This window comes from Stegodyphus dumicola, chromosome 8, assembly GCF_044657685.1.
Source record: "Stegodyphus dumicola isolate Sdum_Otavi_A_Nest chromosome 8, ASM4465768v1".
Taxonomy (NCBI): domain Eukaryota; kingdom Metazoa; phylum Arthropoda; class Arachnida; order Araneae; family Eresidae; genus Stegodyphus; species Stegodyphus dumicola.
This window is the reverse complement of record NC_140775.1, coordinates 24,273,884-24,287,614: the sequence shown is the minus strand read 5'-3', so window position 1 is coordinate 24,287,614 and position 13,731 is coordinate 24,273,884. Positions and strand designations below refer to the sequence as shown.

At 32.5% G+C, this 13,731-nt stretch overlaps 1 protein-coding gene across 1 annotated transcript in view; it reads right to left on the bottom strand.

Annotated features, from left to right (window-relative positions):
- Positions 1 to 3,250, bottom strand: part of LOC118186915 (serine/threonine-protein kinase PLK1-like) — a 278,218-nt gene extending 274,968 nt beyond the window's left edge. The window contains exon 1 of the mRNA XM_085821671.1: positions 2,541 to 3,250. Coding sequence (XP_085677797.1) covers positions 2,541 to 2,753 — 213 coding nt within the window. The 5' untranslated portion in view covers positions 2,754 to 3,250. The remainder of the gene's footprint in view (positions 1 to 2,540) is intronic.
- Between the last annotated feature and the right edge of the window lie 10,481 nt (positions 3,251 to 13,731).

The window sequence follows — 13,731 nt, the reverse complement described above, 5'->3', positions numbered from 1 at the left end:
TCGAATAAATGCAGTTATAATGAAAAGCGAATGTTTATTGTTAACAGTACATACGATAGCTTGGTAGTTTACTTTGTTCTTGATTTTCAACTGTTTTATTTAATTTTAGATGCTAGATACCCTAATATTGCTCTTTCTGGATCTCATGCACAAGTGACTTTCTTCACATGTGTTTTGTTTGCATTATAAACCCCGTTTTGCGTCTGCAGTGAATTTATTTAAAAGTTTTTTGTAAATACATAAACAACGTATTTCGTGCACTTATGTGTCGTACGTAATGCATAATTTCTTATATATTTTTACAAATAATAATACAGCATAATATATGTACATTATAATTCCCCTCCTCAACAAAAATACAATACATATCTGTGTGCTCATAGTTCATTTCTACTGAAATATCATTAATATTTAGAAACAAACTAATGATTTAATTTTGAAGAGACCAAGGTCATCATGAGTTAAGGGTCTAATTTTAGAAACACAAATAATAATAATTCAACTTCTATTTGACCACAATTTTAACTCAAATCAATGCATTTTGTAACACAACAGCACTTCAAGTTTGGCGAAATAAAGTTCCGTGAGTTCAAGATCCCGGAAATTTAAATTTAACAAGGATTTAAAGCAAAGTTTAAAAATTATAACGAAAACTTATAAATCGATTAAGTTTCAACTGAGAGGTAATGACATAGACGCATACTAAATTTGAAATTAGATAGTAAAAGCAATCAATCAAAAAGTTCGAAGTTTATGAAAAGAATGAATATTTTGATTTTTTGCTCTTTACATCATATTTACTGTATAATTCACCAGAATATAGCTAGAACTGATACTTACATATTATTCCGTCGATCAGCCAAATAGCGCGATTTAGGGCCAATTCTGATGACTGTGTCCTTTAGAATTTCGCAGTAATGACTGGCGACCGTTGCTCACACTTTAGTCAACGTTGACGGAATAATACGTGTAAGTACCCTAGAATTTTTCCATAAAAAATACCCTAGAATTTCGAAGTATTTTAAGTAAGAATTCTTTATACGTGCTGAATTAGTACGAAATTTTAACTAAACGTGTTTAAAATTATCCAGCACTAATCTAATCTGATTATGAATTAAAAAAAAAACTGAAAAGCAATAATTTCATTTCACGATGTTTCTAAGGTTAAGAGAATGCAAGAGGAAATATTTGATGAACATTAGGAAAATATTTCGACTCACAGAAACATTGGATTAAAATTCGTAATGTTCGCCCGAATGGAAATATACGAGGAAAACTGAACTTTCAACACTTCCTCGTAACATTCTTTGGTTGATGAGAAAGGTACCCGAAGGCATTTTAAGAATCGACTTGATGTTGTTCTACGTATATTCAGCAGCTAGTAAAGCAGAGATTACTTAGCCTATTTACATTTACGGAATCCTTGAAATAATATTCAATAACCCCTACAAAAACGATATATATTATCAAATGTATTAATAGCCCATTCAGTATTTGTCGCGGTAACCTCGCCAAAATACTGCTAGTTTTACATTTACTAGTTATACCTCCGTTCTGAATTTAAAAAATCCGGATTCCAGATATTAAACACTTTACTCGCTATAATGTTAACGCAGTATTTCGTTGGCGTAAATACTGGGATCGGATTCAGAAATGTATGCGCGTGGAGTATATATATATATGCATGTAAGTGTATATGTATACACACATAATACATTCGTGCATCCATCCATATTCTGGATCCGGTCCTGATAACAGAACAGTACTTTTTTTTTTTTTTTTTTTTCCCTCCAGATTTCAATGATGCCTTGACAATACCTCTAAAACCTTCTTGAAATTCGCTCTAAAATTTCAAAAGTCCGGTAACTTGAAAGCAGCAGATATCAAAAAATTTTTCTGATAAAAACAGCTTTAATAATCATATATAGTAATGACCCAAATCAGTTTCTACATTTTTGATTTATTTAAGAAATGTAGCAACTACATAAAAGAAAAACTGATCAGTTTAATATCAGATAAATGAAATAGAAAACCTATATTTAATTTCATTTTAAGTATATATTGATCGATCTATAAATACGTTTAATGATTTATAGTTCATTGGTGTGTGTATATATATATATATATCAAAAAGATTTTTTAATACACATTTCAACAAAAACCAAATAAAGATTTTCATAAAATACTATTTGTAATATATGTATAAATGAAATCAAATTCTACAATATCTCTCTAACAGAGACCTACATTTTTAATTTATACAATGTATTTTAATATTAAAACTTTTTTGTAGTCTTTTGGAATATTTACTTACTTTTCTATGCTTTACATAAACTACACAATTTACAATTCTTTTAAAGCTGTTCTGTTTTTTTAAATTATTAATACATCAAAACAAAAATTCTACTTTCAGTTTCATGATTTTGCGGTTAATATTGACATGATTCAGCGATTAAATTAAATTAGGGAAATCCGAAAAGAAAAATATAACGAGATAATTTTTTTTTTTTTTTTTTTTTAAGAAAACAAGAGATGCTTACCTTGCCAAGAAATTTTCCTTTCAAATACGTCGTTTTAGTTCCAGGGTCGATAATGTATTCCGGTAAATCTTTTGCTAGTTCCACAATTTTGGGTTTGGGAGGCTTAATAGCCAGCATCTCTGGATTTCTATTGCTACCTTTGGATAACCAATCAGCTTTCATCACATCTACGGGGGTGAGCAGGGTTGTTTGCACTTTTCCAGGCTGCCCCATGCCTTCAAAAAGTGATATCCTTACACTCGCCAAACGATACAACAATATCTCGAGCCACTACACTGAATCACATTCGAATTTCGCTCTTTCTAAAGAACAACTAAAAAGATCAGGGAACTTAACTCATTCACCGCTGTTTCACATTCGTGCGAAAGCAACTTCCGGTGAAACCAAAACGTAGCAAGCACGTCACTTCACTGTAACCTTAACTTGTCAAAACAAAAACACGACGGTCTGATTTAATGTCGCGACACACACTAAGACAAAAGCTTTGTCTTTTTCCCTTTTTATTTATTTATTATTTTTTCGGGAAGAGAATTCTGAAATAGGGTTATTTTTTATATTTATTTTTTTTCTCTCTTAATGTTTCAATCTTTGATTTTGTCGTCCACTCACCCCCGTGTTGAAAATCACTGTCGCGTGAGTCACTAAGAGATGACTCTTCCATGAAGAGAACATTCACCAACTTACGCGCCGAAAGCAGACATGTGCTGTGAACGCGATCTAATACCGACTCGTTGCTTTAGGTGTTGCAGGGTTACTCTTCTGTCGGAAATGCCGCTCTCTCGCCAACAAGTTCGCCAACAGTTACCGTTGGCGATAGATTTTTGTTGTCAAACGGGTGCCGCTCCACGTGACGCAATAGTGAGCGGTTTTCGGTAAAAATATGCGTTACTACAACTCTTTTTGCAGGTGATAAATATACAAATTACATTTATCATCCGATGAATCAAAAGAAAACAGAAATCGCTCTTTTTTAACAGAACAACAGATTCTGTGAAAAAATATAATCTCCATCATGATACTTCTAACGAGGAAACTTTTGTCATCAGCTAATTTCGACTGCGATAAAATTTTTCGAAACATATCTCTTAGATTAGTTATTTGAGCATACGAAGAACGAAATTTAATGAATCATCTCAAAATCATTTTATTGACAATACTTACTTTAAAAACGAAGAACACTGTTATGAGAAAAGAGCAACATGTTTAATGATTAGAGGTGGACATTAGATCATTAAATTTAGTAATTTAGTGGTGGACATTTCTATAGAAAAGTGTCTGGCATGTGTTGTCTTATCAAACTATCAAACTTAGAACACATTTAATAATTAGCATAACACAGCACATATTTTATAATTTAGTAGTGGACAATTCTATACAAAATTGTTTTTCATGTTTTGTCTTATTAAACTTATGTTAAATTACATTATTGAATATAGGGCCCACCAGCGGCCGAGCGGTAAAGTCGCTGAACACTGGTAGTTCGGTCCGTGGTTCGAATCCGGGGAAACGGCTAGCTGCATGGGCGTTTTCGTGGTTTTTCTCATGTGTAACGTGTATACGAGCCAGTTTCCCTTAGAAAGTCCTCCACGAAGGCATCCCTCCCCTTAGGCAGATAGCCCTCGAGGCTTTGCCATAAACACACACACACATTATTGAATATAGCAAAACACGCGAGAGCTATCTGCCTAGAGAAAAATGCTTTCAGAGCAGACTTTCTAAAAAAACTACGTAAACAGCATACAGTTAGCATTCTTTCTCCAAGATTTGAATTCGGATTGCTACTAACCGTATTAGCGCAACCACTTTGGTATAGTTTGGCGATAATTTACAGAAGAAAAATTACGACTACTTGTAATTCCAGAATATTACTGCATACATACATACACGCATATTATTTAAATCCTATTTTATTTTTAATTGAGCGTTTATCCCAAAAATCATTCAATAAGCCTACTTACTAGCTTCTTTTTTTTTTTTTTTATTTAATTTTTTATTTTGGTGAAACTAAGAATACATTTAAAAGCAGTGTTTACTTCAACAATTTCACAGCTAAATAGTCTATTCTTTCGATAGTTTTACTGCAGTTTCTTGGACTGAAAACAGATGCCAAAAGCGTGCAATTTAAAACTGAGTTTAAGCCAAAAATAACACGATTAGTCTATTAAAATAAATCGAATTTGAATTTTAATTACGAAAATCCCGCCGTTACGTGTCAAATCTGAAGAATTGTTTATGTGTACGGTTTTGAAATTTTAATACAGTCTTAGAATCTGGTGACTTCTTCTAAGGTGGTTGTGTTAAAACGTAAGTTCTTCCGGATCAAACTACCAGTGCTCAGGAATCCTTACCACTTGGGAGCTGGTAAGCCGACTTTTTCTTTTAGGTTAAAAGCACTACACGATTGGTTTGGTTTGGTTTATTTAATTACGGCAAAGCACACGAGGGCTATCTGCCTAAGGGAAGGGATGCCTTCGTGGAGGACTTTCTAAGGAAAACTGGCTCGTTTACACGTGACACATGGGGAAAACCACGAAAACGCCCATACAGCCAGCCCGTTCGCGGAATTCGAACCTCGGACCGAACTACCAATGTTCAACGTAAGCACTACACGAAAAGGGAGGGATTCCATGGAGGTATCAGGACTCGAACCCCTTGTCGAACTACCAGTATTCAGCGGTTTTTGCCGCTCGGCCATTGGTAGGCCTTGTAAATCGATTTATAAAGAAAAAATCTTAAAATGACTTCAAAAATTCCTTCAAATGGTGTTTATTTAGGGTATTTATTATTTATTCAAATGGTGTTTATTTAGACTTTATTTATTTTATATTATGTAATGAAATAATTATTGGAACAAATATTCTCTGTTATACAAAAACTCGATTAACCGCCAACCACTGAATTGCTTCAGGGGACAAAATAAATTCGCCAGGTCAAGTTGTTTGAAATATGGCAAAGTACTTTATGTGCCTGAAGGCTTTATGTGCTTGAAGGAAGAGATGACTCCGTGGAGGACTTTCCAAGGGAAACAACTTTCTCATATTCACATTATGCGTCGGAGAAATCACGAAAACTTTCGTGCAACTAGCCCTTTCACACCGGATACCCTCTTCTTCAAAACTGGGGGGGGGCGGAAATGAGCGAAGTCGTACTGTCACCTGTATGGTGTTCAAGGCTTTGCCAAAAACAGCCGCAATCTTGTTCTTCTTGCGACGATGAATTTCGTAGGCTTGTTCTGATGTCATAAGTGAGATAAGTCACAATAATATATAAGGTGAAAACTATTGCGCCACTACCTATTTATGTAATATACAAACGCGAACATAATATATTATTAAATCTTATGAAAATAGAATGTATACATAATAACCACCTATTTATAGAAGTAAGCCAATAACTGAGGATTACTAGCAATGTTATAAACGACGGCGAATTACATTAAATATATCCACCAGCAACATTTCAGATAATATTTGTATAAAAAATATCTAATCCAGTTGTGACGGATATACCTCTGTAATGAAGTTCATGTGAAATAAAAGGAAAAGTTCAAAAAATCAGAAATATCAGAAATAATTATTATCAGAAAACATTAAGAAAATTCTTCGTAACAAGGTAACGAAATGAATCAAGTATGCCATATCAAATTTTCATAAATTTAAGTGCTGAAAAATACAAGAAGCACACTATTTAAAAACAAACCTGAAGCTTAAGAGGGAAGGGAAGTTTTTTTTTTTTTTTAGTTGTTTGTTGGCAGTAGTCACATTATTTGTTTTCTACACAGAACGAAATATGATAGTATGTCAGTGAACTCAAGGTTATCGCTGCACAGGAATTCGGGCTATTTTTGAAAGACATCGCAACTCGCCCTCGGCTCCACGATTCCTCAACTCAAACATGCTGAGAGAAATTTTAATTACTCAAACAATTTTGCCTGTTATTTAGATTTTCATTAAAGGCAGTGCATTACTTCTTTTTAATTCTAAAAAAAATTATAACTTAAACATCATTTCTAAATCGATTTAATATTAGAAACTTTCTGAAAAAAATTTTTGGAAAATTTTTAGAAAAAAACTTTTGAATAATATCCTTAGCCCTATGAGAAATATACGAAAATTATAAATAATATAGAGCAGTGTTTCTTATACAGATTTCCCTGGAACTCAGTTTTTCCGCAAGAAACAACTATACCGGAGCAAAACTGATGAATATTTTCTTGCAGAACTTTACGGGTGCCTTTGGAACTAGGATTCCAAAAGCACCAGTAAAGTTCTTCGATCCGCATTATTAGGAAAATTTTGCTCTCTTCACAGAAAATAAAACACAAAAAATTGGACTCCCGTACGATAAAAATATGACCGAGATATTTGATATAAAAGTCGCGACTCCTATTCAGAGGCAGCACACAAATTGAAGAGTGAAATTTTTACATTTGTATGTAACTAAAAATGAAATGTATTGTTTATAAAAGAAATTTCTAATGTTAAAAAATTGGTGGCGAGCATTTCTATGCAGAGTTTTTTGAAAAATATTGATCAATATATATATATTCAGAAAGGAGATACTATTCCTAAAAGACTGACAGGTCTTGGTATAAGGCACTTGGGCAATTCGTAATATTATGTCCACTAAATAAAAATGAAAAATATTAACATATACAGGGTGATTCTAAATTGTTTTTACAAATTAAGAGGGGTGATAGTACTCATCCAGATGAGCAATAATTACCACATAACATGGGGTCGCATTCCACTCTGAGAGGCACAAAAGAGGAATATTAGAATTCCAACACTGTTGGAAGTATGAATGAAGGAGACCAAAAGTTGCACTATCAATTTAGTGAAAAACTCACAGAGAGTGCATAAAACGGATAAAACCAAAAACTTGGCGTTCGAGTATAAATTCGAGCTCAGACTTTGACAGCAAATATTCAAATGCACATCTATGGTTGGCAAGGTCTCAACCTCGCAAACGATTGCAACAAGTTAATTATCTAAATTATTAGTGGAAATTATCTATTAAGGGAAAAAATATTACTTTGATATCCCCAAGGTAGCAGTTTTTTCCCCTTTCGCCTCTTCTATCCTGTCCTCCTGGACTTTATTGTGGTGCGTTCATTTCACTTGAACCGCCCTTCTAATGGACACAAAGTTCTGACAGCCAGAACATAGCATGACATGTCTTCATGACAGTCGGATTAGCATGGACTTTTCATGCTAATCTTGGCATACAGCAGAAGTTGGAGTTAGTTGATAATATTCAGCCCTTGATTAGATAATTAACTTGTTGCGATCGTTTGCAAGGTTGAGACCTTACCAACCAAAGATGTGCATTTGAGTATTTGCTATCAAAGCCTGAGCTCGAATAAACACTCTAACGCCAAGTTTTTGATTTTATCCGCTTTGTGCACTCTCTGTGAGTTTGTCACTAAACTGATTGTGCAACTTTTGGATCATTCATTGGCTCTTCCAACACTGTTGTAAGTTTCAAGTTGGAATTCCAATAGTTCTCTTTTCTGCCTCCCAGAGTGGAATGCGACTCTATGTTTTATGTTAATTATTTCTCATTTAGATGAGTACTATTACCCCTTTTAATTTGTAAAAACAATTTAGAATCACACTGAGTTACTTGATAATATAATTTTTACTTATTTTTTATGGATTTGTAAAAGTATTTTCAAGTAAAATTATGCATTTAACATTTATAGCTACTTTTAGGGACTACAAACTTTACGTTTATGGCGGTTTTGTACAAAATATTTAACAACGAAATGCTTTAAAAAAAGACGATATCTTAGAGGGGGAAAAAAATTCTTGCTGGATTTATTAACAACTACTTTTAAAAATACAACTAGCTAGATAGTATTATAAGAAGTTAATTAATTTGCTGTATTTCGTTTCGCGACGTCAAATAAAATGCTTAATTCGAAATAAAAAATTAAGTTACAGTTTTAACTATTATATTTAAAAATTAAACTTAAAATCAAAGCGACATATACGGAAAAATACAGAAACTTAATTTTATTCCTTCTGCGCGGACGTACCGTGAGCGCATTATAAAATCGTAAACTTCAAATAAATATGATATCTCATTTCAATCATTTCCTGCTTTGATTATATCTCATCATAATCGAGACAACTCTGCGTCATTTGGCACAGTCAATCTCTTCATCTTCATCCTCAATTCAATGCTCAGAAATATATCTTCAATTCAGCAATCCGTTGCGATTTCTTCATTGTAACCTTGACTGCTTATAGTATGTTATTTCCGCGTCTTCTCTTTCTTCCCTTTTTGTGGAGTATCGTATGATATGTAAATATTGGCTTGCCATTCTCTCTCCTGAGTCCTTAATCTTCCGAATTCTTTCTTTTTTTTTTTTTTTGCTTTTCTACTTTAACACTAAGAAAATATTATTGCTTTCGATAAGAGAATGTCTTTATTTGGCAGAATGGAAATTATTGCACTTCATTTCTAAAATATTTTTGCAAACTGCAAGCACAAGTGATCTAGATTAGAGAAGAAGGAAAAAAAAAAAAAGATCTGAAGGCTTTCAGATTTTACATCACGCCTAAAGGGGCATTTTTTAAACGTTTTGTGTGCTACCTTTATTTATTAAATATCATGTTCCTCGCACTTAAACCATAAAATTAAATTCAACAACAATATCGCAGGATATCGCAATATCTTTAGTATTTCCGATACACAATCTCGCGCGCTGGAGATAAAATTTTTCTGTTTTCCCGTACAGTATTGCCGTACACTATATTGTTTCCGTACAGTATATTGTTCTCTTTGAAATCGTTGAGTTTACTAATCAAAAGTTCGTTAAAGTGTCACAAAATATGAAATCGATAAAAAAACAAATTTCAGATTCCAAATTCGTACTTCCAGATGCCCATATTCAAGTGGAGGACTACGTTATTCAAAATGTGCTGTTTCTATGTGCCGTGGTTTTTTTCACAATGCGAGAAACATACATACATTTGTGCAGATTCTTCATTATTTAATTTCTTTAAATATAACACAGCGCTCTACATTTGGTGGCAACAATTTGAAAAGTGAACCGACATTTATAGTGAACCAACGCAAAATGCCAAAACGAAATTAATAGCCCTTCTGAGCTAGCGCCCTTTGGGCTAAAAAGTGTACAGCTGCATCTTTAAAAATGAACAATTAAGAGTTCTCCACATTTAGTCACTAATCTTAACACTAGAGTTCAATAAATGTGTCTTAAAAATACTAGGCTTTCCAGGAAATTAATTTGCTAGAGAAACCACCGCGAGAAACAGTGATAACTATATTAATGAGTATGTACTATATCTATATTAGAATTCCAGGATTTTTTCAAGGACAGCGTGTTCCTCAAGAAGCCATTATTCTTCGAGAAACAGTAATAAATATGCTTAATAAATAATGATGAGTAGGCTGAATTAAGATACTTTTTAAGTTTTAATTTTTTTGGATATAAGTATAATTTATAGGATTCTGCAAGCATAAAATATCGAAAAACGTGTATTAAAGGGCAATTCATGCAAAAATACAAGATAAAATTTTCCAACGATACAATACTGTTACGAGTTTGTATTGAATGTAAGAAATTTCAGTGACATTATAAGTAACATTGTAACAGCTCTTGTGTAATGTAACATAAAACGCTTCGGGAATGGGAGGCTCCTCCGGAAAAATAAGGTTACAGGGTCAAGTCCATTTAACATTGAGGTAAATGGTATCTCGCCAAATTTGCGAGATAACGCCAAGCTGGGAATAGTTTTGGCCATTAATTTTTATTAAGAAATTACGAGAAACCACCAAAAGTAATCAAACTTGGTGACATTTCGGTCTTATCTCTATACAACTGTAAGTGGTCTTATCCCTATATATAACTGTAATGCATATGTCTTCCAGCAATTTCTAGAAATTGAAGGTCTTGGAAATTTCTCGACGGAAGGGGGGAACTACTATATATAATACAGGATATAGCATCAATTGTTATTTTTTTAGTTCACAGTTGATTTCGGAGTATTCAGAGATCTCTGTGCGAGCTTCGCTCTTTAGATGTATTTTGCCTTGCGTTCTGCTTAACCTTCTTAGTATTTTAAAGTGGTAACTATAGATTGTGCTCTGTCATAGAGAAGGGATTACGAGTACTTTTGCGGTAAGTTCCAGAACTGTAAAGTTGCCTTTTGAGAAAATGAATTTTATCAAGTCAGCTGTGTGTTTATTCAATCCATTACGAATCCGTACTCACACAAAAAAGCAATGATTTTCTTGCAGTGCTACAATACGGTGAATTTTTGACAATTGTACAATATAATCAGTTTCTGAGAACTGAAGTGAGGGCATAAAAATAGAATGATATAAAAAACGTTTATAAAAATGGAAATGAAGTACGTATATAAATTAAAACTTTCTTATTATTTAACAAGAGGCTCAACATGTAGTTTGTATCTATATATAAACATATTAAAAAAACGAGCAATTAGTTATAGTAGTGCCAAACGGCAGGGGGGGAAACTTGATGTGACTTTTATTTTCCTTTATAAATTACCGCCCCTTACAGAGTTTTGCACGTGTTTAATTAAAAAAAGATTTACTTATACAAGAGTCGATTGTGCATTTTTTTATTGCAACGTATTCGCAGCAGACTTGAAGAGAATATGTGTCGCAAGTAAACTTTGTAATTAATATTGTAAGTAATTTGTATTTTGTCAGGAGAATATTCATTCAGTGAATAAAATTGCACCTTGTTCAAGATGATGTTAATAAGCTGAAGATATCAAAATGACGTTAAAAGAATAAAAATGTAAATAACTGCAGTCCGTATCATATTGTAACGGAATTTTATCTTCATTACTGTATTTCATTTTTTGTACAGATGGTATTGCGCAAATAGGAAAGTTAGACCGAAATAATATATCCGAAGTACGCAGTGTAGGGTGTTTAGAAACTTTGAAATGTGTTTCTTAATTATATTGCATTAGAAAATGTGTTAATGATGACATTACCTTAGAAATGTGTTCTAGAATTATATTAACAGTGTAAATGTTGATAAAATTTATTGGAATATGTCATTATGGAGAACAGATCATTTCTAAAGTGCTTCGTTGACTGCATCACTCAGGAATGCTCTGTTACATAATATACTAGATAGAGAGCAAAAGAAAGGTCATATGAAGTGTTGTTTCGCAACACCTCATATTCTTGTTCCGGATATTATTTTTCAATCTTCTGGTAACATAAGGGAAACGAAAACAATAGCACCTAGAAAAGTGAGCTGTTGATCTTTTTTTTAGTCCAAAGAGACTTCAGTCCCGAAGGACTATTACTTTCGTTTAGGCATTTTGCGTCGGACTTTTATAAATGTCGGTTCACTTTTCAAACTGTTGCCACAAAATGTTAGAGTCCTGCATTATATTTGAAGAAATTAAATAATGAAAAATCTGCATAAATGTATGTATATTTCTCGCATTGTGATAAAATAACGGTACCTAGAGCCATCGAATTTTGAATGACGTAATCCTGTAACGAATATGGGAATGTGGAAGACCAAATTTGGAATTTGTTTTATTATCGATTTCCTGTTTTGTAAAACTTTAAATAATTTTTGATTAACAAACTCAAGGATTTCAAAGCCAGCAGTGGCAACGTTGTGCAGAAAAAACATTTTTATCTCCAGCACCTCAGTCTTTATCGGAAATTCTAAAAGTATGCTCATTTTAAAACTATTTTGCGATATTGCTTTTGAACTGGATCTTATGATTTAAGTGCGAAGAACATGATATTTAATAAAAAAAAATAACATACAAAATGTTTAAAAACGCTCCTTTGGACGTAATTTAAAATCTGAAACATTTCGGTTTTTTTTCATGTGTTTTTATTTATTTATTTATTGCTCATTTTTTATGTCCAAACGCGAGTATAATAGGAAAACATTGTTCTCTTTTATTTGCATATAAAAAAAAACTGATCTTTTGACATCATTATTGCTTTTAAATGCAGGGTTACTTATCTAAAAAATCTGATGTGTACACCACATGACTTCCTTGTACGGAATATTAAATTATACTCATTTTTTCTTGCATTTCATTTAAACTTATTGCATTGAATTAAATCTACTTCGCCGACAGCGCATAAACCACAATAGAATAAATGCATTCTTTTAGATTCACTTAACAGTATTAATAATTATATAATAGCTAACTTATATAATAATTATATAACGGAAACTAAGTTAACTGTTATATAATCCAATAATTGTATAACAGTTAACTTATATATTTCGTTCATATTATACTAATAATGCACAGAATTTATATCATTTAAAGAATAGAATGATCTAATCGTTGCCACATGTTCTATTCAAATACTATAATAAAGCTAGAATGATGTATAAAAGAAATTAAGCAAACAAAACAAAAAAGAAACAGTTTTTCACAGACGATTGAGTATTTCTCATTTAATTCATTCGGTTCTCACTTCGCGAGAAGGCAAAAATACATAAAAACTCAAAATATCTATATTAAAATTTACGAAATAAATCTTAAACACTTATTTCCTCGAAAAAATTCCAGAAAGAATTAAGCATGATTTAATTGGCAATAATAAATGAATGCGTTATCTTTGTTGTTGCGAAGCTAAGTTTCTCTAGATTTGCAACAAATCCACTAGTCTCCTGTTTCAAATGTAAACATCAATGGCTGCCATAAAAAAAGGGCTTAGCGGCACTTAGACAACTTTAAAATTGTTGATAATTCTAAAAGTATTGCATACAGATTTACTAAAGGCATAAAATCCTTAACCGTAGGATAAAATCAACATAATACAATCATTTTTAAAGCAAAAAATGTACAATTTACAAACATATAAGAGTAAAGAAACTGAGATTACTGAGCCGGGTAACAGAGTGGATATATATATATATAAATATTTATATACATTTGATGCGGCCGATTGCAATAAAAATACGAGGTGCACATCTACATGTTATAGCAGTCCTATATACAAAATTTCAACGTTCTGAGGCTACTCGTTTTTGAGTTATGCGAGATACGTACGTACATACGTTCGTACAGACGCCACGAAAAATTCTCTTCAGAATTCATTTTAAAGCAGTTTTATAATTTTTTTGAAGGAAAAGAGTATTTTATTCTGTCCTTACGTACAGATATCAAGCAAAAACATCGTTAAATTGCAT